Source organism: Pagrus pagrus, assembly GCF_965226575.1.
Source record: "Pagrus pagrus genome assembly, chromosome: 1".
NCBI classification, from domain to species: Eukaryota; Metazoa; Chordata; class Actinopteri; order Spariformes; family Sparidae; genus Pagrus; species Pagrus pagrus.
Genome location: NC_140185.1, coordinates 23,582,729 through 23,610,269, shown reverse-complemented (window position 1 = coordinate 23,610,269; position 27,541 = coordinate 23,582,729). Strand labels below are relative to the sequence as shown.

The window sequence follows — 27,541 nt, the reverse complement described above, 5'->3', positions numbered from 1 at the left end:
AAGAAGGCTTTGAAGCTTTCACATTAAATTGTTATAAATTTAAAAAACAAGATGACATTAAAGAGCTGCTTAATATTCTCATGCTTGTTAAATAGTGTTCTTGGCTAAAAGGTGTTGCTAATGTGCAGTGCCACAGTCGCACCTGTAAAAAACAAGATTTCACAATTTGCAGATTCACTCTATGGCTGAGCTTCCTCCTTCTCCTCTTTCGCTCCGCTCCCAGCCAATCCATAAGCATTCATCCCTGGAGGCTTGCCGTTATGACAGTTCTTTCATCAGCCATTACTGCTGGTGTTAATGGCATCCCCATGCTGACTTTAGAGACTGATTATCATATTGTGTAGGTTGATTGACAGTTGACCTTCACACTAGTTTATGGTGAGCCAGCTAGATACAGTGGGTCACCTCCATTGCCCCAGTGACAGCGTATTAATACTAATCTGATAGAATTACCAGGAACCAATTAATCTGCAGACCCCAGACAAGATGGTGGTTAAAGAGATAGTGCTGCTTCACCGTTTGGCTCAGTGAGAATCTGTACATGTGTATGTGATTGTTGGCATGAGATTTAGTTGGCTGAGGCATGCATGTACAGTAGGTGCATGGATTTCACTACAGGAGGGGTTCATTCCTACCAACTCTATGTCTGCGTGATAAACCAAAAGGTGAGGCGTCATGGCTGTGCAAATGCTAAGGTGAGGTTACACTGACCCAGTGTGGTATACAGCTGACTTATTAGTGTAAGAAATGAGGTGGAGCAAAAACCTGTCTGTGTGAACTATCATGGGACCTACCTGTACTGTAGGTTGTAGAGACACCTGCTGATATTTTCTGCTGGAGAATATTTGTAAATAAATTCTGAGGAGTAATTATTGATACGTTTTTAACGTAATATTTTTTTTATAGAATATACTGATTACCCTAACAAAGGTTTAAAACAAAAAGAAAAACCTTTTGTCAAGAGAATATTGTGCTGTATTTAGAAAGTAAACTTTTTATGCACCACACTGGATGAAACAGATTTAATGTAAACAGACTTAATGTCATTTTTGATTCTAGTGAAGACCCTTAACTTACAGACAGTCAGGCTGAGTTTCAGGTACAGTAATTTTATATAAAATAATGTAAGAAACTAGATTATTTCTATTTATTAAGTACAGACATAAAGATATATAATCTTTTGTTCAAATTTCCGAAGTATTGAACAAAACAGATACAGAATGTGCATGGGATATTGTCCAAAAATAGAAAATATCGCTCTTATTCAATATATGCATTGATTAGGCTTTGGGTAAAAGAAGACATGAAATGACATAGATAATGTATAGAAATGATCATCCTACTGACATATTTGCCATTGTCAGTTTTCTCCCTGTCAATGGTGGAGCTCGTCACTTGAGAGTCAGTGTTTCCTTTTCAAATTGACCTCTGTGGATATCATCGATAATTAAACATTTTCACAGGAGGGCGAGGAAATAAGGGCTGTGTTTGTTCAGTGAGAGATAACATTCTCAGACAGTAACCAAAGCATGGCAGAACAGCCCGGCAATATTACCTCACGCTGAGCTGCATAATAAAGAGGGCCCGCATGCATATTAATATCAGCACTCTGCATAATGTCTACATCTTATGACAGGCTTGAAAATTCACAGACACCTCAGTGGTGGTGCTAAACCTTTCCTATGCTCCACCATAGCTATTTGCATGCACATTCCCTTATGCAGGGCAGGATCTCCCTTAACCCTGGTCTCACCCACGTCAGCACCTCTGGCACTGGCTGCCAGCCCCTTTCCCACACTCCACCAGCCTTGCACTCTAACACTCCTCCTTAGAAACGCATGGTGGAGGTGTGTGATGCCAAACGAGTTCCTCGTTACCTCCCTCCCGCTTGGTTGGTAGAGGCTTTTGGAAGAACTACAGCGACATCTGCATGTGCCATGGTTACAAAGCGCCAGCCTTGTACCCACCCACTTCACTGGGTTTCCCCTGCCAGCCTGCTCCCCCGTCTGTGCTGCCCCTCCTCTTTGCACCTGCGGCAATCATTTCTCAAATTACTAAACATGGCTAATTGTGTGAGGCGTGAAGCTCACTTCATTTGAATATTCTGGCTTGGGGGGGATTTGCCTTGCATAGGGGAAGAATTAAGCAAGGATGTCTGGAAAAGAGATCCGCAATTAGATACACAGGTCTCTGTGGAGTAAAATTTTACCGCGGAATTGTTTTCTGTGCTGTTAATGTTGTACCTCACGGGGTTATTGTTTTTTATGAGAGCTGATTTTGTGCAGTTAAAAACAGAATTTTAAATTTGGCTTCATTCTTTATTTTTTAATGTTTTGCCATAATGTCACAGTAATCCATATTTATGAATTGATTCCTTTGGAAGATTTCTTACGAAAGAGGCTTTATGTACTCTCCTTTAATATTATCACATTTTTTTAAATTTTGAAATTAGATTAATTTAAGAGGAGGCAGAACAAACCTATTGGAACTCTTAAAGTGCTAAAGTGGGTCACTGTGTTTCTCTTCAATTACTTTCTGAATGCTGTTTTTTTTTTCTTCTGCAAATTCATAAAAGGTGGAAATTTGTTTCATCTCACAGTATGTCTGTGTGTGTGTGTGTTTGTGTGTGTGTGTGTGTGTGTGTGTGTGTGTGTGTTATTAATCCAAATATAATGGGCCTGGTTCTGGACGAGAGTTTAGGTTTTGGTGTGGGGTTTATTTTGGGGAATGTTTATGTGAGGAATAACATGAAACACTTTTTGTGTAGGAAGATCATGGGAAAAGACATAGAACAGAAAAGCCTCAGTTACTCCCATGAAGTAAATAGGTTTTAAGTCCTCAGTCTCTTAGCCTGTAGCCAGCCTGGCTCACCTGCTGTCAACAGTCACCTGCAATGCCCACATGTGTACAACATTTAAAACCTGTACATAAATTCTCACAAAATAAACAGTGAATTGTTCATTTAAACAAGTTATTTTTTTGTATTCATGATTTAGCTGGTCACATACAAATATTTCATCCGAAAGTCTGAAATCGCAGTAATAATCTAATTTCTTTTCCATTTACAATTCCACAAACATTAGTTCTACGTGAACACATATTCACTGTATGTGAATGGCTCCTTGCACAGATTGTAAGGTGCTCAATTAATCCGTGTCGGAAAGGTTGAGCGCACTGACTTTTTTAATTAATGTTGAATTAAACGAATTGGCAGGTTGCCAGAAACCAGGCACACAGCTTTGAAGATTGTCATCGCATAATGAGTCGCTTTTTTTCCTCTATATTTTATGCTTTTCTGTTTCCAGTCCCTCGCTCTCCGCTGCCATTTGCCCGTATGCCTTAGCGATTTAATGATATGCAAATGAAATATGCATAAAACCATTCTGCTGTAGGATGATTAAGCACAGAGGACATTAGCCAGTGCCCGCCACAGTGTCTGTTGTCTCCTCTGCATTCCGCTTCGGCCAGGCGCCAACACCACTCTAATAAAGATCAATGCTGTTAATGCACTAATCATTTGAATAACACAAGTAATATCCAGTTCGAGAGAAGTTAGATTCCAGGAAGGATTCCTCTCGCTCCAGTTTTGTAAGATCCAGAACCAGGAAAGGCAGATGTCTTCATATGTGAGAGTTGGTGCTCTTGAGAGCAGGCAGAGAGCAAAGAGAGCAGGTTTTCCAAGAGGGAGCACATGAACATCACTGGCAATGCAGGAGCTTTTCTCTGCTTGTTTGTAAGTACTGTGGCATTATTTGACTACTGGCATATAACGAAGGAAGAAAAATATCCCCGTTCTTGCTTTCCCTCTCTCTCTCTCGCTCACACACACACACACACATGCACACACACTCCACCCCCCATTCCATTCTGCTCTCTCGTGCAAGCCCTCTTTTTTTTTTTTTGTAATCCATTTGTGTAATGAAGACGCTGCACAATTAACATCCCCCATGGAATTAAATAAAAGGGTGATTATCCAAAGTTCATTAGCTCCGAAAGATTAGAATATCCACGTTTCCCCGTTATGAATATGGAAAAAAAATACGGCACCAATTACAAATTAATTTGTTAATCGTATTTGTTGCGATCGCGATGATCACAATTCAGATGCCCAAAAAGATGCCATCTTTTATGCGGTCCCTCCTCAGTGGTGGTACAACCAGATTCAGACATCTTGGTAGTGCCAAGGTTTGGTAGCAAGCACAAAGATGTTATAATCCCTCCCTTTGGATGACTTCCTTAATTATTCATATTGCACAACCATGCTTCTTGTCCAAAGAAATCCAGTTGAAAAAAAATTTAAACACATATTGTTGGATGCCAGTTGATAAAAATCCTTGCGTTGCTAATTACTGTTTTAATTCCGACTGTGCATATTAACAATGAAAACGAACTTAATGAAAGCCTCCGTTGTGTGTCTTTGCAGCGATGCCCATCCTTGGCTCCGTGCCCGATGCCAGCAGACCTCGCGGGAACCACAAAAACGTTCCTCTGGACCCAGAGAATACCCCGAACCGCAACTCAAGCCGTTTGGTAGGTCTGCGTTGCATCTGTTTATGATAGTTTAGCGCAGGAGCGAAAATCCTGAAAGGGTGGAGTTTGTTCATTTCTTTTGGATGGTTGGCAAGATGGGGGCAAAAAAGTCGTGGAGATGTGGGGTGTGGGTGTGGAGGATGTAATGAGTTCCCACGGCCTCACTACCCCCAGTTTGGTTGCAGGCAGGCCAGCACCTCCCCCTCAGTGTCTCCTGAACTCAGGTTGCCTCCTTGTTCCTGTGCCTTCTGTACCCATTCCACTAGGTTTTTGTTGTGTCCGTGCCACCTCTCTCACTTGGCTCTCATGCTGCTGGATACTTTACTGAACCTATAGGAATTCAAGTCCATGATGATTGCTGTGAATGTAGATGAATCGCAGATGAATGCCTGCATTCCTCTCTACTATTCTTTGGCTTGCTGCAGATGGAAAAAATTCTGATCTTTTTATCACTTTTTAAAATGTTTCTGCTCCAGTGATCCAAACTAATCACACAGGATGTGTGATTAGTTTGGATCAGCACAAGTTCAAATAGAGGAAAAAAAAAGTTAATTAATTCCTGTCTGTCCGTTGATTATAATTTGTTTTGGCAGTTCATTAGTATGCATCCTCATGTTTGCATTTTTTGTCTCCCTTTTGTGTCTGTGACATTGTAAACAGCTGCTGTTGAGCTTTAGGCAGAGTCCCTCAGGTCCATTCTTCCCCCCTCCTCCTCTTGTAGGCAGGCACACAAGTGATTGGCAGACTGGCAGCGTCTGTTGCAGCACTGCCTGTGGTAGATGTTCAATGTGGCTGCCAGCCAGTGCAATAAGAAATGGCAGTTTACACTGGGGAAAATGTGGGGTAAAGGGGGAAGGGAGTTGGCACAAAAAGAGGAACTCGCTTCCCACCCTCTACTAATAGTTGGACAGTTCGCCGCTTTTGTCTTGCTTCATCTTGTTTATTGTTGTTGCTTTATCCCCGTTAATGCTTCTTTTGTTGATCATTTAATTCGTTCCTTTGATTGAGAGTGTCAGCCTAATTAACGAAGCAAATTTTTCCCTAATTAGTCATATCAGGTGCTGCAATGTCTCTTGTTTGTTCTTTTCTCTTTTGTTTTTGGCAACTGATACGTGAAGGGCGTCCGATTGTGTCGATTTGGCTTAATTGTGGTATATCTCCCTCGGTCTTCACCAGTTTTCGTGCCATGTGATGCCATCGCATTCCCGCTGGCACACCACTTGAGACCCGCAAGTGCCAAATAATTGCTCCTTGGGCAGCCTCCAAAACCAATGACTTTAACCCAAGTCCATAAATGCCCGTGAGATGGAAATGGTGTTTGTCATCGCCCGTATAATCCAAGGGTACGTCCTTTACTGCTAACGAATGAGTTGGCATGGAGTCTCCTGCCCAGATGGCTGGCTTGCTGCCTGGCACACAGAGCTGTGCCTCAGATGGTTAGAGAGAGAGCAAGAAGGAGTGAGTGGGAGGAGCTTCCTTTTGTGCCACTGCCACACCCCCCTGTAATCACTAGGACAACAAAACATCAAGTTTCTGTTGTTTTTGTAGTAGAATTTCCATCGCTTTAATTAATCCCATGTAGTGCCAGCGGAATTTCCCGTACTTGTGCATGTGGCACTCATCACTGTCGATTCACTTCCTGTCTTACATCTAATCTTTGATACTCAGTTTTTTGTATTTTAGAATGCCTTATATCCACCCTTGTACTTCCATCATGGTGCCATGCAGTAACAGTTAAATCCATCTGATGGCAGCTCCCAAGCTTCTTCAGGTGTAGGTCGCCTCTTGATGTCTTCGTCAGCAGATGTTTACTTGTCCTCCAAGGCGGTACTGAAGTAAGGATGATGTATAGCCGTATCTTCATTTCAACTTCTGGTATTTATAAGACAGCACCCCATCCATTAAAAAAAGAAACCAACAAAAAAACAAGATAAAAGAAAAACTTGAAGCATGTGACGCTACCAAAATGACGACAGGACCCTTCTGTCTCCCAGGCTACATCTAACCATCTACCCTAGAGAGCGAACAGAAGTCCGCCTTGGTGCTACCACTGAATGGATGGCACTGTGCCAACTTCTCTCTGCCATCAACCGCATTCGCTCCTTGTTTCCCTTATTTGCCCATCCCCTTTCTCTCTCAGTCCCTCTCTTACCCACCCTCCTCCTCTCCCTAGTTTTCCTTCCACATGCCCAGGACACCCGCCTTCCATCTCCCTTTTTTCTTCTATAGGCTTGACATTAATTAACATTTAGGTTAATTGATTCCTAAAGCTGATGATTTCTTCTAACGGTCTTCGTAAGTCGGCTGGCAAACTGCTTAGCGCCCTGCAACCCCGGTGCCTGGCATTAGCTGTACCTCCGCTTTGCCCTTCTTCTGCATTGGTCCTGCATGGAGAAAGAGAGAGCTTCGGTCCACAACCTGCAGCCCTGGTGTGGTGCAACAAAACTGTGCTGTGCCTGCATGTGCCACAGCCACAGTACACAGTGAAGAATCTCAAGCTGCTTATCCGACTGTAGCTGAGTGAAGTTGATGTTTTGCTTGCTTATCCCGTCGCACAATGTTGTCCTGACATTTTATAAATAATCAGAGTCCTCTTTCTCCCACCTTTACATATTTTTCTTTATTTACTTCCATTTAACTCCCCTACCTCCCTTCCAGATCCACACACGCCTCCTTTCAATCTCTCCCTGTTTGTAATTGTCTTTAATTATGTCAAGATCATTTGTTCTTTTAAGCTGCATTTGCGACCGTCCGCTTTACTTTTGTGGGACATGGATAAGAAACGTAACGAGCGGGTTGTAAACAAATGACTTGTCTATTCGGACAATTTTGATAAAGCTCTGTGTATCCGTGCGGTAATTATCTTTCCTCTCTTGTCATTAGCTGTTTCGCCAGTAGCGCATATTTGATTAAATAATTATCTTGGCCACATCTGCTTTTTCCCTTTCGCAGATTTTTATTGTGGTCGTTTGGTACGCAGCTGATGAGGTTAAAAGCGGAAGACAAAAATAGTTAAATTATTTAATAAAATCCCCCTCCCCACTGAAGAGAGGATACACACTGCTGTTAATTAGCGGTGCTGCGGCTTGCTCTAATAGTCGAGGTAGAAATGACTAATTAAGAGAGAAATTTACGAACGCTCACAAATACCATGCGGCGCACTTCATCCGATCGCTGTATCAATTTTTACACATTCTCTATCTTATGTCCGTGTTCATACTGTACTCGTGTATGTACTTCTGGTTATGTGGCTGTATAATTAAAGATAATCTGAACAAAGAAATTGTCCTCCTCTTCAAAGTCTTTCACAGCCTGGTGTTTTAGGGAAGAAGTGGCAAAGGGCTTCATAGGGCTCAAACATGCTGTTCTTTCTTGTTTCACACTCTTTGTTTTTTTTCATTATTAAATAAAAAGCAGCAACTGGGCAATTGAGGCAACAAGAGGAATCCATTATGCAAATTATCCAGTATTTGCATAATGTCTTATGCCAGGAATATGCAAATGAACCGTATAATTTATGAGCGCCTGCGTCTGTGTCTCATAGTGTTCCCATAACTTACAAAGAGTTTTTTTCCTCCTCCTCTCTCCTCCTATCCAAGCTGGCACGACATGCACCACACTCACAGACCAGACCCACACCAAACAAGCACACCCACAAAAAGGGGTTGCGAGCTGGGTACTATGACTGGGTGGGAAAAACTTGTCTGGCAGACTGATGAGGGATAAGGAGGCAGGGAAGGGGCGGGAATGGGTGGTATGGGAGAAATGTGTAGGGGGGCACGTAAATCCCTCTACAAAGGCTCAGTAGCAGATGCTAATTCTCTAAAACAACTGCGACAACTAAATAAAACGAGAGACAAAAAACAAAGGCGGAAGATTTTGACTGGGCGGAGCGACAGCGATTTCTGACTTTTCTTTTTGTCTTGTTGCGAGAGCGTTGGTTCTGCGCTCTTTCCCTATTCTTTGATGCCCGCTTTTGAGAATTTTTTTTTTTCCTGTCATTGGAGCTGGCAGCTTTTTCCTCTTGTGGAGGATTTCCTCATGAGTCAGTTGGATGAAGCCAGCTGAGTGCTGGGTGGGATGGAGAAGAGAGAGAAACACAGGAGAGAGAGGCTGTATCTCAAGGCATGCGTGTGTGGGCTCCAGTCAGTCTCCACTAATACCCTGGGATGCCACCACTCAGCCCAGCCAAGCCCAGCACAGAGCATCTAGGCTGTATCCAGGGAGACTAGGACCAGACACATCCTGATGTGTGATATAAATTGCACACCAGTTGTTTGGGCTTCTCATTCCCCAGCAGGATTCTGTTTGCCGCAATTATTCCATTACGACTCGTTTGTGATGATTGGCCTGCTTTGCATACTTGATGCGGGGCTAATGGCTAAAGAGACAGTTCTACATTATTCCGGAGAAAAAAGCCACGGGGGACAGCAATGGAGAAAAGGCTTTCACCACTGCACTCCAATTCATTGAGGACATGAATGTTGACCAAAAAAACCTTGTTTGTTTTCTGAATCCTCAGGGCCTGTTCTCAGAGAAATACCAGACTCCATGTCATCATATTTTTGCATCAACTGCTCCTGGAAGTCGGAATGCACTCTTTCTACATTTCCCCACACTTGGACTCTGTCGAGCTTGTGATTGTAGAAAGGTGTTTGTGCCAAGACGGTCCCATTTCACACAAACACAGTGAGCATGCCCACCTCCTGAGCCTGAAGGGGCATCTGTTCCCTCCATGGCGGACAGTGATTGTATAACAGCAGACATGTATTCGTGTGTGTAAGGGTGCACGTGTGCTGATGAGAAGCGCAAAAGAGACAAAGGAGATGGCATTATGTAAGTCTGCATGATATGTCTCTCTTACTTTCTTCAACACATGCTAAAATAAGTGGAGTGTGTCACCTCTGTTGGTGTTTCGGGACTTTGGATCAGAAGAAGGAAAGAGGACCGTCTCATGGAAAAATACCAACCCTTCTCCGGTGTTCTGTAATTTTATCTTTTGGCTATCGTTCTTACTATCTTGCACTTGATTGTGGTTTGTGTTGCTAACTCTCTGACCTGTCTGAAATAAATTATCAAGATTGTTAACCAACGCTATTTGATGTCGTCAAGGTTCCCAATTTGCATTTTTTATTCCCGTTTTTCTTTTTCTTGTGTATAATGGCGCAGTGAAATTGCGAAGATTAATTTTCTGTATGCATGGTATTCCTGCGAGCAATTATTTTCTGGAATTAGCATTCCACTGGCAGGTTATTATACTGCTCAGACCTTTCATTATCTCTAATGAATGACTCACTTTAATATGGAATATTTGTACTGCTTCTGAATATGCATCAGGAATTTCACATTCAGGTTGTAATAACTGCACAAATTGGTTCTCCTTATATACACCTTTCTATGTTAACTATATAGAACATATTACACTTTCTTTCCTGTTATGAAAATAAGTTAAAGCATTACTTTCACCTCTGCCCATGTTTGGGTGAACCAGTGATTTACATTATGTTTTTAAAAAAATGTTTTAGTTATAGTCCTATTAACATTTGTAATCGTAACAACAGTAATAATGTAATAATAATATTAAGTAGGATTTTATTTTCATTTTACAAAATTAAATTCTAATTCAGTTTTTGTCAAACTTTTTCTGTCATGCCCCCCATTAGAAGCCAAAACAAGGTCAAGCCTAGCCCCACAATTTATTATGAATAGAGATCCAGTTGAATTTTTGTGAAATAGAGGTCCACATAATAGCATCAACAAACTCTTGCTCATTTATTTTCCCTAATAAAAATGGCAACATTCATTCAATTAGTTTTACTAGTTTTACTATTAGTTTTTCCCCTGGTCAGCCACGCTCTTCCTGATGTGACTCTATACTACCTCAGGGAGACCTACCCCACAGTTCCTCTGAACCACTGTTCTACTGTAACTTAAGTTTGAAGTAGGGCTGAACAATATATTGTTTAAGCATTGACATCGCATTGTGCGCATGTGCAATAGTCACATTGCAGGATGCGCAATGTCAAGTAAACCAAATTAATTCTTTGACATTTTTGATGTGTTTTTTGTGTTGTCACGGCAGTCAAACTCAACATTAACATTGCAGCCCTTGATAAATATAAGCAATTTCACTTGCCCAGCTACTGTGACATCATGTGCATAGCCTCTAGTGAAGTATTCAAGTTATTTGGCAAATATTTCTGTATTTTTTTCATATAACAATATATAACACGTGAAACCAAAATGCCACAAAGTAATTTTTTTTTCCAAGATTGTGCAGCCCTTGTTTAAAGTTCTGTTGAAATTGTGAGATACACACTGCTGCCTGATGTCCTTTCAAATGTATGTTTTGTTAAAGTTGAAAGTGAAAGAGGAAATGAGCTTGAAGTTCATACACGTGCTGGTTTGTATATGGTTTGTGTGTGTGTGTGCATATGTGTGATATAGGTTAGTTTATGCATATGTTTTGTTCTTGTTCTATGATGTAAGGTATTTTATGCTTGACCAAAGTAGTAATGGCAAAGATTTGGCAGTAAGAGTTGCCTATAAGAAGCAGCGAGTTTCCAAAGAATTGAACCTGAGCTATTTAGAAATTTTCCGTCAATATTAATTTTTAAACAGAAAAAATTGTGTGTTCTGTGCGTTTCACAAAAAGTGATTCTCTACAGAGTTTCTTATCATCTCTGACTAAAATATTGATTGAAGGTAGAATGAGTAGGATTACTACAGTTGGGGTTAATGAACACAACAGTAAAAGGTGTCCGTTGCTCCCCATCTCGTAGCTTCTTCGTGGATGCGTGCATGGCATCTAGCACCTGCTTGCTATGAGTCCCACCCTCTCACTGTGTGCACTATTAGTGGTATGAGGCTCTACCCCAACTATTTGAAGGTTGTGGCCCTGAAATGGCCCAAACACACCAAAATAAGATAACAGAGGCACAGGGCAAGGACTTTGTAGATACTGCCACATACTTCTAGTGGGTCATAAATAGAAATGTAGAAATGTATATGAGAAATAAACAGAACAGTCCTTTTAAATCAGCTATCTGCTTTATGTCAAACAGGACAATGGGAAATAATCACAACATATTCTTCATTCCAATTCCAACTCCATTCATAAGGAGATGTTGAAGTAGCTAATGCTATGATATATGTTCAGGTATCACTGGGACTGTTTTCACATTGTTTTCGCTTTGCAGCCAATGTAGAAAACTGCCACCTGCATTGAGTTGAGTTACCTTGATTATCTAAGTAACTGAGGCAAAAGATGCAGTGGTTACACAGTAGGATTAAATGGCATCCATAGCAACAAGCATCAATGGAGAAGTAGAGTGCTTATGACCCACCTGTGCTGTTTTATACAATATTTGTGATTTACTTGTGTTTCAGAGTATATATTATTAAATCATACGCTAGTCATCATGCTGTTTTTATTCAAGAAAATCTGCAGGATTATTTTTTGTCGGGTAGGCTAAGCCAAAAAGCAACATATTGACTGTTCTGTATAGCTTTCGTGAAGATCAGAGGGGCCACTGTCCTTTCTTTCATCTGACTGAATGTAGGTTATCTCTAGAATCCTTTGTTTGTTAATTCTTAACATCTAAGCTTACAATAACAGCCTTCTTTTTGAAAGTTTTTATCTTGCATTGTGCAAAAGTGTTGCCCTTTTAACTGACAGTGTCCTTGGATGAATAAAATCAAAAGATACTGCTAATCGATTAAATGTGTTTCATACAGTTTTTCTGTCACAATTCACAATACACCCTATTCCATAACTTGTCATTTAAAGCAATAATGGGCAGGAGCTGTTCAGGAAAGAAGTACCTTTTGTTCAATCTGAAAGGATCAAGTAAAGTGCACACTTAAGAAAACGAACAAGGACAGGACAAGGTACTCAATTATTTATCCAGGTATGAGGGTAAAAGTGTCCTTTGTAGATGTTGTTAGAAGTTTAAAACTTTAAAATGAGTACTTCTCAAACTTAAATGGTTATCATATGTTAATGTATGTTTGAAAAGAAAAACTATTTTATCAGTTGTGCTAGAATTCAATCTAAAACCCCTTTACAAGTGAGATATATTGAGCAACCTTTGGGTCATTACTACAGTCTGCGGGTCTTGAACTCAATAATTTCTTTCAGAATGTTGAGACAGTCATTAAAGTAAAAAGCCCTCATCATTTTTTTTTTTACTGCCAGATTCTGCCTTTGTGGTAATAAACCTCATGTGATGCTAGCATTGGCCATTATTTTATGGGTATAATTTGGTTCCTACTAATCATGTAGGTCCATTTATATAAAAAACAAGATACATTTTGGGGCCTCCCATATGGTTTCAAGTGGGGTCTGCAGACAAGCACATAGTAAATAGTAGTTACTCGGATGTAACAGTCCAGCTGTCCAGTAAGACATACCCCTCTAACGGGCTTTGCCACTGAAGCTCTACCTTGGCACCCTGAGATGGATCAAATTGGCTGCCAAATCAGGTGGTAGCATTCAAAACAGCAGGGCAGCACTCATTCTCAGGATGCCTAGGCAGAGTCTGAATGGAATAAACCAATAGCGAAATCTGGGAACGAACGTACGAAATAGAATCTCTTTAAATTGTATTTATTAATGGATCTAATCATGATGTTTGATGAATATGGGTTGTAGTTAATGATTAGGTCTCATAATAGGCTTGAGTTTTGGAGCATAGTTGCAGCACTTATTAAATCATATTGTATGTATGATGGTATATAATATGATGGAAGTCATTGTGTATTAAAGGAAAGGCATAAATGAGAAGCAAGGCTAGATTGCTTCTCTCACTGAAAGCTCCCTTCACACTGCTTACACCCCTTGACCCCTCAGCACACATTAGTAGGTAAGGATTTATTTCAGTACAAGATGTTCCCATAAAAGTGGCAATCTTGTTCCACTCGCATGAAGGTTTTAGCATTCTTGGTAACAGCATCTGAAATCACAGAGACGCAAATGGGTCTATCCATAAATACAGTCCATCCATGAGTAATGGAGCCGGCCTATGTAAAAGCACACAGTGTTGAACAAGCCTGTGCTCTCTGTGTAATGATATAATTGCTCTTTTTCCATGTTGAGTAAACTCTCCATTTTGGTTTTAAAAAAGATTTTAGGATGTGATGCAAACTGAAAAGCTATCTGTGCTTATAATGTAATTGTGTTATGTCAGGGTGAATTTTGTTTAGACAAGGTGTGGGTATAGTCACCTGGCAGTAATTGACTTGATAGCTGTGTATATGAATGTTTCACTGTGTTTGCTGTATTGAATTATGGATTTTCTTCTATGTTTCTTAACATTCACTTGCTGTCTGTCTTTCTCATGCCAAATAGTTTGACATTTTATCAAAAATATTGAGCAGACTAATTGTGGTGATCATTTTAGCCATAATTGTGCAGGCCTAGGACAAGTGTGTATTCGTGGCCCAGTAGTTCTTGTGTAAGCCTCCAATGAAAATGGAAAAAAAGATCTGCCAGATCATCCGGCTGGCACTGTTTCCTGGGAAAGGAGGCTGTTTGGCAGAGGAAGAGAGTACATTACACTGACCGATACTCCTTTAATTGCACTCCACAATCCTCTGTACTTCACAGTGTCAGCGCTGCTCAAGCTTTCAAGACTACACTGTACTGAAGCTCAAACTGTTGAGGGGCTGAAAATTTACAAATGTTGGTTTAAATGTAGAATTAATCTTACAATTTTTCCTAATTAAAAGTTGAAGTTAATTCACAGTTTGATTACATTTCGTTGAAACATCAGTAACTTTATATGACTGTACCTTTTGGCATTTTTGCAAACATGAGGGCATCCCACAATAATATTTTTTACTGCTATGGCTCTTATCCTAGAACATTGAGAACCAGACCTTAGGATCATACATATTATAGTAGTAATAATAATAACTAAGTGCATGTAGCAGTTATGACCTTTTTTTTTTTGGACTGATGAAGCAATGAAAAGAAAAATTGGCCTATTGGCCTATTAGCCCAGAAGTCTTAATTCCTACCTGAAGAAGCCACTATACTATTTTTTTTTTATTATATATTTTTATTGTATCTGCAGTGTTTTCCTAATCCCCTTCAAGACACTCATGCAGGGTCGGAGGACATCACTTTTGCTAGATTATAGACTAAACTCTTGTAAAGGTCATAGTTTGCCTCCAGAGTGGTGCACTGGACATGCTGCATGGTCTCAGGAGTCTACACAGGATCACTTTTTCTGTTCACTTGTTCTGTTGTGACCTCAAACTCAATAGGAGCATAGCCCTTCCAGAGTTTGTCTGTGGTGGTGTTAAGGAGGTGCACAAAACTTCTCAAACAACCCAACAGCATTTTCCCAGCTGATGGAGAGGGCTGTTAAATCGTATAAATGAAGCTGCTGCTTAACAGAACTAAGAACATCCACTGACTGGTCTGACAACACAGAAACACTGTCTAAGAGAGGTCAGAGCTTCATGTGCCCTTTTTCAGGGCTCCAGACTAACTTTTTTCACGACAGTCCAGGAGCCTTGCCACAAAACAATTTAACTGTGCCAAGGTAACCTTAAACCCTCCGAAAATGAAAATGTTGCTTCCTTACTTTATTATCATCTGTAGTTTACACTTAAACGAATTAGCATTCAAATGTTCTTACCTCCAAATGTACTCACCGTAACTACTTCAGTACATTTTTTAACTGTAAACTTGCGTTGTCACATTAAACTGCAGTTCACTGTTTCACTCGTCGTGTTCCTCTGAACAGAAACACTCCGGCTGTGTGTTTAGCTCGTGCCGCAGGACTCCCCTGGCCACCGGCTGCTAACAGTGAACTAGCACTCCTGTAGATTTCAAGACGGATTTGTTTGTCACAATGTAGCATTATCTGGGAAAAATACAGGGTGCGTAACATGTCGATAATGACATTACTGTGTCCTTTCAGAGTTTAATGTCATATTTTTCCTAGGTCTCCTACTAAATATAGTTACAGTGTTGTAGTGACTGCTTAGTATCTCATTTGCTAAGTCAAAGTTATACATAGCCTGGTTGCAAACATATAGTACATACAAAAATCCCTTTCATTCCGGAGGCATCCCAGGAAAGATCTACGCTCGCCCCAAACAAAGTTTCTGTTGTCCAGGGACAAGGGGGTTGATAGAAATTGTCTTCTGTTTGAGACCTTTTTTGACTGCATGATAATCCTGCCCAGTTGCGGAGAATGCTACTACTTTCTACTGTATCTCAGCGTTTTTGTTTTAGTGTTTAACAAGCTGTACACCAAGCAGATCTTCATCCCACTGTGCATGAACCAGCAGATCAGAAAGACTTTGCGATGTCAACATGAAAGCCAAGTTCTGTGTATCTATCATCGACTCATGTCTGTCATTGCACAGCAGATAAATTCAATGTCCTGGCAGCATAATTATATTTTCACATTCATGGTGGCAGTCTTCGTGCTGTGCAGGTATTTGCATGTGTCTGCGTGCATGCGGCTACGTATTTATGTATGTCTTTTGCCTCACTGCACACTCCACTCTTACCAGCGGATGCTTCCAAAGCCCCATGCCCTCTCACGCCTGATGAACCAGAGACAAGTGCCAGAGGGTAAACATGTCCACTGCCACATGTTTTCTTTCCTGAATGGCTGCATTTAGCATGCGCCACATGTCATAGTCAATGGTAGCATACACATCTGTGTACTCACACATGCAGACACATCACTAATGAGTTTAATCCTGAAATACACACCAGTCTATGGGAGCCCAGGGCTGTGTTAAGCAGTTATGTTAAGTATTGCATGCAATGTGCACTAACATGGTTGTAAGCAGAATCCTGCATTATTCAGACTGGGTGGATGGGGTAATTAAGAGTCTTGTAGTCACTTCATAATTCATCTGCGTTAAAGGCCCAGCAGTTTTGCTGGGATAAACAGAGCTGGCACATGATGTGATGTAAGATGAGACAACATGGCACTTGTGCATAGAATTGCTGTCTTTTCTTATTTAGCCTGCAGCTAGTTGGGGTTGAGGTGGGATAGTGATAAATAAAAAGCCATCTTTCTTCATATATTCTGCCAACGTAGCCTCCGCCTCTGATGCTAACACCACTTAGTGGTTCTGATAAAAATGCACATGAACCTCTGCAAGATCGACCCTGAATCCTCTTTATACATTTTTACAAAATCATCTGATGCTATATAAAGACTAATTTGCATTAGGATACAATTGAATTGTTTTCTATTATATGTTGTTACCACACACTAGGTTACAAACAATAGTATTTGTTGCTTAAAATGAATGTAGTAATTTTGACAACAGTGCAGAACTTAATTATTCCATCCCAGGGCTGTCCAAAGTGGCCCCCCCATAAGGTTTTGTTCGGGCCACCAGCTGTTTCTTGGAATTAATTTTAAGTAATTAGGACAGCCAGCAGAGTGATACTTTGGGGAAGTCAGTCATTTAAGGGAACTTGGATCCCAGTTCCATTTTGCATCTTAACAGCCAACACAATAGGTGCTTGCTCTTAGCACGTGACCCACCATAAAGTTTACATTTTGTAAAAAAAATTGGGCAGCTCTGTTCTATATGCTTTGCTTATTGTCATGGATCAGTCAAATTTAAAGATAGTTTTTTTTAAGAAAGTTGTCCGACCACCATAAGTGGATTTTTGTTTCCTGACATAATTTATCTAGAATTACACTAGCCTGAATTGTTGTATTAAATGCTGTTGCATTTTCACGGTTATTTCTCTGTAAACTTTCATAGAGTCATAGGTGAATATTTTATGATTAATTTTAGTTATTGACAACTTGGAGTGGCCTATTGTTTAACAGATTGGTGAGATATATTCTGATTTTTAGTGGTGATTCCAGTCTATGAATAAGCATGTAAGTGGGAAGCAACTACTAAGGAAGGACTTAAGTTAATAACATTATAGTTCATCTAAATCTTTTTATATACCATGACAAGTTTACATAGATGTGTTAATGTACACTAAAAATGTGTAAAATGCTATTAATTATATGGCTAAAAATATGAATGCATGTATGATTGAGTGACTAGTCCAAGAGTTTGAACTGATACCAACGTATGATAGCTGGGCATTAGACAGAGTATTGATCATGCATGTTTAATACTCTTCCCACTGCAGCTGAAGGAAAACCTTACAGGCCCACAGCTAATTAGTCACATGTCGATAACTGACACTAAGATGTATACCAGGGGATAAGCAGCTACAGCTCAAGGCTGCTAAAAGAAGAGAAAAATCCTGGAGGACAGAGAAGGCACGTGTGCATGTAAACACATCAGAAGAGTATTTTGTTCTGATATATCCCCGTAATACTTGTGGATTTTTCAGGGCAAATGTTACAGGCTGAACAAGAGATTGCTTTAAATCTGTTGGTTTCCAAGGATTATCTTTCCATTGTTTACATGAACTCTAGATCATGAGCATTGTGTATTGTGGAGAGCTGAACAATAAATTGTTTCACACTGTGTATCACATTTGTTGGTTTTGCAAATGGGCTTAGTAATTGAATATTCCTTTTGATCATGAAACACATTGTTTACTGTGTGAGGGGAAGTGTGGATATTAATTACAGAGAGAAGTAATTTTATTTTGTTTAAATTATTTAATGATAATCCCCGCTATTTTGCAAGATGCTGTCAAGGTGATTCAGGTCATTCAAAATTCAAAGTAATTTTCATGCAGCCCTAATATTTTGTCATTGTGTGTGATAAGATAAATACCAAACACACTTTGTTACAGACAGGGACCCTTGACATGTAAAAACAGTCAAGAAATTGTGAGAACCAGCCTCACTAATTTAGTTGTTTTTTATTAACAGCAGCAACAATACAGAAAAGTAAGATATGTATGACCTTTTCTAGCGTAATCTGGCAATCCTAGCTATAGAAAGACTGTCTGTGTGTGTGTGCGTGTGTTCGTGCTCTTCTAACTCCTGCAGCTGGCATATCTCAGCTATCAGAAACACAGAAAGTGATCCCAGAGCTCTTTAAAAGGTCAGGACAGCTCTGCTTTTTTTTTTTCAGCCATGACATTTGATTGGCAAAGGTAAAAGTGTGAGTGTGGTAGGGATGAGCCAAAGCTTCCACTACATGCTTCAAAAAAGTAATCTGAATGGAAGAGGTGAAGGGTCGCTTCCCCCAGGCAGCTACCCACTTTGAGTCCATCTATGTGCCGTGTAACATTTGCAGTGTGGCCTCCTTTTGTGCTTTAATTGCATATCGGCACTGTTTTAAATTGTTTACCTTGGACAGCAGCTTGTTAGGACTATAATCTGTATGACGTCTAGGCCAGTTGAATTTTTTTTTATGTGTATGCAGATGTGATGCATGCAAATATGGCATCATGAGATTTTCTTGGTATTGGGATTGAATGTTTTTACTGCTATTCCGGTGAACGCTGCATTGTGATCTCACAGCAAGGTACTTGTATTTGGTCATCAGCACTGTACAATCAAATTGCCAATCCCCCCTCCCTGAGGCCGTGGCCCACCTCTACTGCCTGCAGTCTTGTGTGCAGCGTGCTCTGGTGGCTAAAGGCGCTCGTTAAAGTCCATAACTTATCTCACGTTTGAAGCTAATGGGAAGAATACTGGCTGCAGTGAAAAATAAATTACATTTTTCCCCCCTCTCTCTTCCTGCCCTCCTAACCTGCAGCGTAATATAGCAGCGGTGAGAGTATGCATTACAGATCTTAAGCATTAGAATTTATCTGTGCTGCACGACGCTGACTGATGCATTTGGAAATAATGTACTGGAGCTGGGCATTACAGGAACCCCTGTAACTAATGGACAGCTCTCGCCTGTGGCTGGCGATGTATATCATTCAGCTGGACTACCTCATCAACTCCAACAGTTCTTTGCAGGGCTTCCTAGCCGGACCAGCCACTCAGAGTATACATTAAAGACTGCTGCAATAAAAGCCCCTCCCTTCCTACTCTGTCCATCTCGCTCTCTCGCAACCCATTTATTTTGTCAGTAAATCCTTCAATCAGACACTCACTCACATACACTTAAAAGAATATGCAAACTTAAAACAGGGTTAAAGTTGAATTTATATTAATTTTTCTTGTAATGGTTTTTACATTAACCTTCAATCAAATTTTGCCTTGTAATCTAAAGGGGTTGCTTGTTCTACCAGACCCCCTTAATATTGAAATTAAACTCAGCAGCTCTATGCAGCTCTTAGCCTCTTTTAGCTCATTGTTTTAGTTTTGCAGCTTACTCATTTACTGTAGTTGGATCTCACAGCTCACATCAGCCTCTATAAAACCTTAAAACACTGGAACACACTCAGAAAAGCTGAACAACAAGTCAAAGTAAATGAGAAATGCTTGGGAAAAGTTAAGCTTTTTCTTTTCCTGTATGGTGGTGGACCAAACCAGACCTGCAGTTGGCCAGAGTGATGCTGGTGTTTGTGTGTGACTGCTTTGTGTGTAAGGAGGCAGTTTGTTAGTAGAATTATATAATAATTAATTAAAAGTAATCAGCATTTGGTTTTATTTATCAAAATCAAACCATGATTCTCCAATTTTCTTTTTCTTTTCTTCGCCATCTACAGTACATGTTCACTTCTTGTGCGCGTTTGAAAAAAAAAACAACACTTCCAGCGTGTGTGCTGCTTTTGCCAATGAGTGAATCTGCTTTTTGTTTTTGTAGTTAACAGTTTGTTCCCAGTTGACTTGTGAAATAGTGTTTGAAGTTAATTATTATTTGACCATATAGCCTTACTTTGGAGAAGAATTTGAGAAGAATTTGAAAGTGAAAATTACAGTTGTCATAAAACCAGTCATCTGTTGATCTTTACAAATCAAGACTCGATAGTCTAACAATTGTGGCCATCAGTGCTGACAAACATTTTTTTAAATCAAAAATTTAATCCAGTCATGAAAATGAAAAATAAAAAGTGAAATCCAATTAGGATGTGGAGAATCGTGAGATCCTAAAGTTATAATAATAACTTCATAAGCCAAACGTACATCCCCTTGGTGGCTTATTGAAAGTAAATGCATTTCATGTACTGTATTTTAACATGACAGATTTGTGATTATCATTGATATTCCAAGTAAATGTGCACCCTTTGAATCTGAATCTAAAAACCTAAAAAAAAAAAAATTCAATGGTAGTATTGAAGGAATTAGTACTGGTCCTGACAGTTGTGTTTCTTACCTTATTAGTTCCAAATGTGTTCAAACATTACATATTACAGAGTAGAGCCAAGTTCAATTACATAGGAGTGGAAAGAGTCTTTTTTTGTCTCCCTCTGCTTTTCTCAGGCTCTTTCCACATGCCTCACTGCTGCACATTTTTATTTAATGGTGTTTATGTTTTAATAGCTGCACCAGACAGTAGCTGCCTGTCTCCAAAGTAATGTAAAGAACAACGGATAGGCCAGATGAATTCCATCCACACAGAGGTCAGAGAGACAGAAAATGAATAGCAATGTGGATCCCCCAGCAGGCAGCGAGAGAAACAGACTAATAAGAGCATAACAGAGAAGGAGAAGGGGGCCCTTGGGAACCAGCATAAAGGTTTTCAGTACATTTTTAAAAGAAAGTGGTCTGAAAATATAATGATGCCTGCTTTGAAATGCATCAGTAATCAGGGAAGGAATTTGTTCTCGGATATGAAGTAGGATTGAAATTCCCCAGTTGTGTTGAAGAATGGGTTTGTAGGTGGAGGGCTGGGTTAGTAAGGGCGAGGGTAGAATATGGAATAAAAAATGTGTGTGTGTAAGATGGAGGCCTTTTCTTGCTCTTTTCTGCTCTTTTTGCAGGTACAAGGGCATGGGACATAGGAAGAAGCTCTTGTTATTTTTGTTTCATTGTCTCTTTACAGATATTTGCAATTTGTTACAGCTATTTCTCAATACCAAGTTAACTTTAACAAAACTCATCATGCAGGGCAACTCTCTGCCAGGCCAAATTGTTTATTTCACGCACAAAATCTGACTCGTAATTACAGGTAGACACGTCCCAAAATGAAATGAGTCAACCAACACAGCAGGTAACGTCCTCTGCTTTTGACTGTTTGTTTTGGTTAGGTATTACACTCCATGTTGACTGGCCAGACAAATCTCTTAATAGATGATATTTAAAATATCATTGCCTTACTCTAAGAAGGATAGTGCTTTGTTTTTTTCCCCTCTGTTTTTAATCAAAGCTTTATAGAAGACCTAATCACATAAAACTTTAATAAAGTGTGCATTTCTTTATTACCAATCAGGACAATTTTGCTGTTGTGCTGAGTTCACAGTTTTATGCTGTCAAATCCATGTGTGGATGAAATCTCAGTTGTTAAAGTGTAATATAATTATGTCACCCCATAATTGGAAAATGCATGGTTTTGTGTAATGAAAGGAGAGAGTAAGAGCCGTGTGGTGGCCAAGTGCAGTCTTAAGCAAATTTTCTGCCCCTCTGGATATAAGAAAATCAGAAGTCAGCAGTCCTGCTGCCTAATCTTTTGGTATACGGTACTTTGTGTGAGCCATACCAGTGTTATTATACTAAAGATCTGGCCAGTAATGACTGTTATGGAAAATATTACCCCTTCTACTCATAAAAACAGTTTCATTAATTAAATTTTTTTTATATATATATAATTTTCCTTCAATTATTTGTATCTATATAAGTACTTTTTTGACTGCTTGAAAAACACACAAAAGGTGTTTATGCACGTCTACATAATGATCAGAGCTACAATGAGTCTTTGTTCATAGAAGATGGCCCATCACACTCCTGCATGGGGAATGTTGTTTACACTGTTAGACAGGCCATGCTATAACGTTGTCTTACTGCATAGTTGGTGCAGTTTTGTGAAATCAGTCTAGGCTAGTTGCTAGGTGATTTCAAGAATTGGGTTTCAAGTTTCTTATTATTGACTTTACTGGATCAAGACATAATCTTTTAAGAGGGAATCAACCCTAGTAATTTGTACTGTAAAAGCCCATACACTGGACCGTCCTGTGCCTAAACTAAGGTTGTCAGGATGGTTAGTCTGGATAGAGGAGGCCAGAGGGAAGGCGATCAGGTCTGGACCACTGATTTTTGCCTACCGGGATACAGACACTGTGAACTCCAGCAGTCTCTAGACACAGTGATGTCAGGGTAGGTCAGACTCCCTGTAAAACAGGCCGCGCTCAGGTAGTTGTGAACCAATGCTGCCACTCTGTAATGGGTCTGTGTGAAAAGGATTTGTTGGGAACTCAAACTGGAGGCCAACAGACAGATAGCTATTACCTAACAGCCTGCCATTAAAAGGTTGACTGTGCCAGTGCCGGAATAGAAATGCTCCATAGCCGGCCCAATTTCATATAATTGACATTGGCTGATTGTTTACTGAAGTGCACATTTCCAGTGTACGTTCATCGTGGCTCCACTAGATGTTTTATTTTATTATTTCCTTTATGTCATTTTACCGTGGGTCTATCATTTATAATTTACCAAACTACCTCATCCCATCTGCACTGGCTTGCCTTCAACTGGGCTCATCAGCCCTCCAAAAAGTGCCTTTTCCTTTTGGGAATGGTTACCAATAATACATTTCAATTTCCGAGGAGTGAATTATCCCAATTGTATATTGAGAATTTCTGTCTCCCTGTATTTATTTTTGCTGCACATGTGTTACAGTCCCAGTTCCCTGATGGATGTCCCCACACCTTGGGCCTCTGCTTTGATGTGGATTATCACTGAGCCTCATCATTGCCCCCAGTCATCCTGTCAGCACCTTTTGATGTTTCCTGTGTGCACTTCCAGATAGAATTTCTAATAAGGAGTCATTATCATTTTGATTTCTTGCTGAATGAGAAGAGTGACCTCTGGCATTTAGCCTAGATTATTTGCTTAGAAGAGGAACTAATTGAGGTGGCGATGATAGTTGAAAGGTTTGGTGAATTTGCAGGCAGGTTGACTTGATCCTGATTTAAAGGAGACATATTAAGCAGGTTCATCATTTTATTTTCCGTTACCACTAGAATAGGTCAACATGCTTTAGTGCTCAAAAGTACCTTAGTTTTCTCATACTGTCCAGTACAGGAGCAGTTTTGATTTATCTCCTGTCTCTGTAAGGCCCCTTCCCGAACACCTAGCCGGCTCTTATTGGTCAGCTCACAGTTCACAATTTCTTCCATGAATTTACGCATAAATTATACAAATGTCTGAAATGGTGATGTTGTGTGATGTCAAGAAGTTACGGAATTAAAAGCAAGACTACTGATAAGGCGTTTCAGGCACTTCAGGAGCAGTGTTTTCTGTGGGACAGAGTGGGCTTTTGGCTTTTAAAATTCGTAGACCTTTTACATACACAATAACTTATATAACACACTTGAAGAAAGTCAACAGAAGAAAAGGCATTATAGGTCTCCTTTAAGTGAGAAGTAACACCCACTAATTCGACTCCATGCACTTTTTAGTAGTTTTGTAGCTGCTTTTGGCGCATTGTTTTGGTTTTACAACCCACGTACTGACTGCATTGTTTTTTTTATTCTTATAATATTGGGTATAAGGCCCACTCAAGGATTATAGTAATTACATTTATTTTCAAATATGTTGGAAAAGTGATTGCAGTAATTTGTCAGTTATTGGTAGAATTCAACTGAGATTCAAAGCAACTGCTACTGTTAAAGCCTGTCTTGGTTAAAATTAGATTTTCAATATATGTAAGTATGCCTCATAAGTGCACACAGGAGAGAGAGATGGTTAATGGGATTTTCGCTTCCCACAATACCATATACACTCTTTCATATTAGCAATGTATTATATTTGTTCAATCAGTTGAGATTTAATTAAAAAGCTGCATTCCTCAGGACCTTTCTAAACGGTACATATACTCTAGCAAACATTGTCTGTGTAAAGCGAATTCTTATTTTTCAGAAGTTGAATTCATCTGTTTTATTAGTTAGAGACAGGAAAGGCCGAGGCAGTATCAGGCAGTAAAGGTGCTGCCTTAACTCAACTCTTTGTATTTAATTGGAGGTCGTATTACAAGGCGTCTGTGATGAATTATGGCATCACAAAACAGGCCTTTGGGCTTGCCTCTCCAGTGTCAGTCCAGGGAGCACCTGCACTACTTCAAGATGCTTTTTGCAGGCCTTATTTGGAGGATGTATTGTAATTTAGTTCAAAAAGCTTATTCGCACATGCAATGGAGAGATCTTTTAGGACCCAGCAATGAGAAGGACTCTCTGCAAGGCTCTTTATTCATTGTAGGTCTGGAAAATCATCTGTGATTACCATGCTAATGATTGGCACTGAAACCTGTGAAGATCAAGACAATTGAAGTACTTTCTGGGTGCCTGGAGATAACAAATAACCTTTAACAGATGAAATGTTCAGCTTCTATTGAGTAAACTCCTAATTTTCAGAGCAATTTGTGGAAAATACTGGCAGTAATCTTTTCTTTTATGTTTTGGAGTCACACATCTGCCTCCAGCCCATTGTAGTTAATTATACTGAGGGCCGTGTATTCTCATCCTTTTCCTTTTATTTTTGTGTGTTCCTTGCAGATCTGCATATTTTCTCCCCAGCTCTACTTGATGTTGTTGCCCGCTGCTTCAGTTCTGAGTGGTTCATTTAGGAGGCCTGGTGCTGCTGCTTTGTCACAGTGGAGAGAGATCAAAGAGGCTACTTAATGCTGAGGTTTAGGAAGACTAGAACACATAGTTCAAGCAGTGTGCTGGGCCCGCTGCGGCTAGTATCAGGTCAGAAATAATGAACAGAGTATAATAGCCCCTTTAGAAACACAAAACTCCTCAAATTTGGACATTATACAGTGGAAGCAGGGCTTTAGCGAGCTATCCTTAGGGAAGCTGGAGATAAAGAGAAGCACAGGTATACATGCGGCCAGGTCACAGTGCTGCACAAGTCAACAATGAACAAATAAAAAGTGTGGGTGGGAGGCCTTGGCAGAGGGGAGACACAGAGACTGGCTTCATAAGGGAAAACTGTGCTGTGTGTTCAAAGAGCCTGTTTGAAGATACTGGGAGGGCCGCCCTTAGCTGAAGACTTCTGCCCCACAGTTCACATTGAAGGGATCGTAGGAACACACTCGCACCCAGCACTGGCAAAGGTGTGTTGGTAAATGTTTCATTCAGAACCTCAGGACTGTTTCTTTTCTTCTTTTCAGCATCCCTTTGTTTTATTTCTCCTTCTGCTGTCTTGCATTTTTTCACTATTTTTTTGAAATGCATCATTGAAACACGCACATAAGCAAGCCAGACACCAGCAGGTTGTGACCCACTGTGCTACAAACCTAGCCTCAGTAGTGGTTAGAGAAGCCCAACCATTCTCAGACGATACCCTACAGTGTGCACACCAGCTCATCTCTCTCCATGCGCTGCCCCAGGCCACAGGCTCCAGACAACCCCTGCCTCGTTACACTACCCTCATCTACCTCACTTTTTCACTGTTTCTTTTTCTTTCCATCTCTCTATACATCTCCCCTTTTTTCCTGTCTGCATTGATTCAAATCAGTTCAGCCTATGTACACATTCAAGATGTATCCATTTGTGTAGACAAGTGGTCTCTTAGAGTAAACATTTCTTTCAACAGATACTGATAGGTTAAACTAGATTAATAGGACTTGATAAACCAATGAAACAGCATACTGTATAGCCATCTCAGCCAACAATGAACGTAAACAACATATACGGCAATACATACTGGACATTTCTAAGCCATCTAGCAACAATACTTTATCAGCATGATGTCTGTGTTTGTATAACATACAATAGATGGAAATACATGACAGAAACTTCATGTACAATACATGTTTTCATTGCAGAAAACATTGTTATTTTTCAGTGTCTTGCAGTTACTTCCTGTTATCCACAAATGTATGGGTTAAAAGTGTTTAAAGAAATATTGTTTATTTATTTGTCAACCTCCTGTCTACAGGAAAAATACAGTTTCAATGTCATGACATCTTCAAAGTTTTCCCGGCTACACAGCAGTGCAGTCATAAAGTCAGTGAAAAGCTGTGGAAGTGTTAAGGATTTGAACTAAATATATATGGGCAACTCAACTGCCTGTACTTGTATTGAAAATAAACTAACTTTTGACTGAATAATATTGGAGCAAGTTTGAAGGTTGTTGTGCAAACTGCTATTTGCTCCGATGTTCTTCAAGAGGTCATATTGATACCACACTTTTGACAAAGGAAAAGCATACTGTAACTATGCCCTGTTTTCCAAACAATCTATGATAATCATAAAATCCAGTTTACAAATCTTTTCAAACTGTCATGATATTAAAAAAAAAACATCTTAACTTAAGACCGCCTTAGTCTTATTCTTATTCCTTAGTGGAATAGTTTTGATCGTAGCTGAACAAGCCTCCTACCTACTCATTCCAGGCTAAGAGCAAAGAAACCATGAACCACGAACTACATCTTTTAAGTTGAGCTGTTGTCTTTTAGTTTAAATTTATCTTCAAGTTTAAATGGCCATTGATACTTTCTGTGAAAAGTTTGATCCAACTACACAAGTCATGAATTTCAATAGACAAAATAGGCCCAACCGGCAGTAATACACAGATTGTACATACATCCTGCAGGCTAAGGCACAATTTTCCCACATTGGTAATGTGTTGTTTTGGTCTTGTGTGTATAGATTTTTGTGATTTATCAGAACATTTTCTGCTTTTGCCTAGGTCTAATACAGAAATGTTCAACTATAGACAGAAGTGACATCAACTGCATGAACAGTTATAGACAGGAGGCACGATATAGATTTTTTTTTAGCTGATACATGTACCGAAAGTGATGATTAGCTGCTTCTCATGGCTGATACTGACAGGATAACTGATAATTTCACATTTTAGTATTATAAAAAGGTACATAACCTGTAGTTCCTGTAACCTGAGTGATAGGAAAAGATGTATTAAGCAGAGATGGATGATTTAATATTCAATAGCTATGTTAAGATTTGTGGTCTTGAAACTTGTAGACATTTTCCCTCCTCTTCTCCTTTTTCTCTTCTTCTCCTGATGTTTATTGGTGGATC

General features: G+C 39.8%; 1 protein-coding gene across 28 annotated transcripts in view; it reads left to right on the top strand.

Annotated features, from left to right (window-relative positions):
- LOC311256296 (uncharacterized protein) overlaps positions 1–27,541 on the top strand; it is a 137,050-nt gene that overhangs the window by 24,899 nt on the left and 84,610 nt on the right. For all 28 annotated transcript variants that reach the window (XM_084351202.1, XM_084351200.1, XM_084351199.1 and 25 more), the window contains one exon: positions 4,424–4,530. In XM_084351202.1, the coding sequence (XP_084207328.1) occupies positions 4,426–4,530 (105 nt within the window). In that variant the 5' untranslated portion in view covers positions 4,424–4,425. The remainder of the gene's footprint in view (positions 1–4,423; positions 4,531–27,541) is intronic.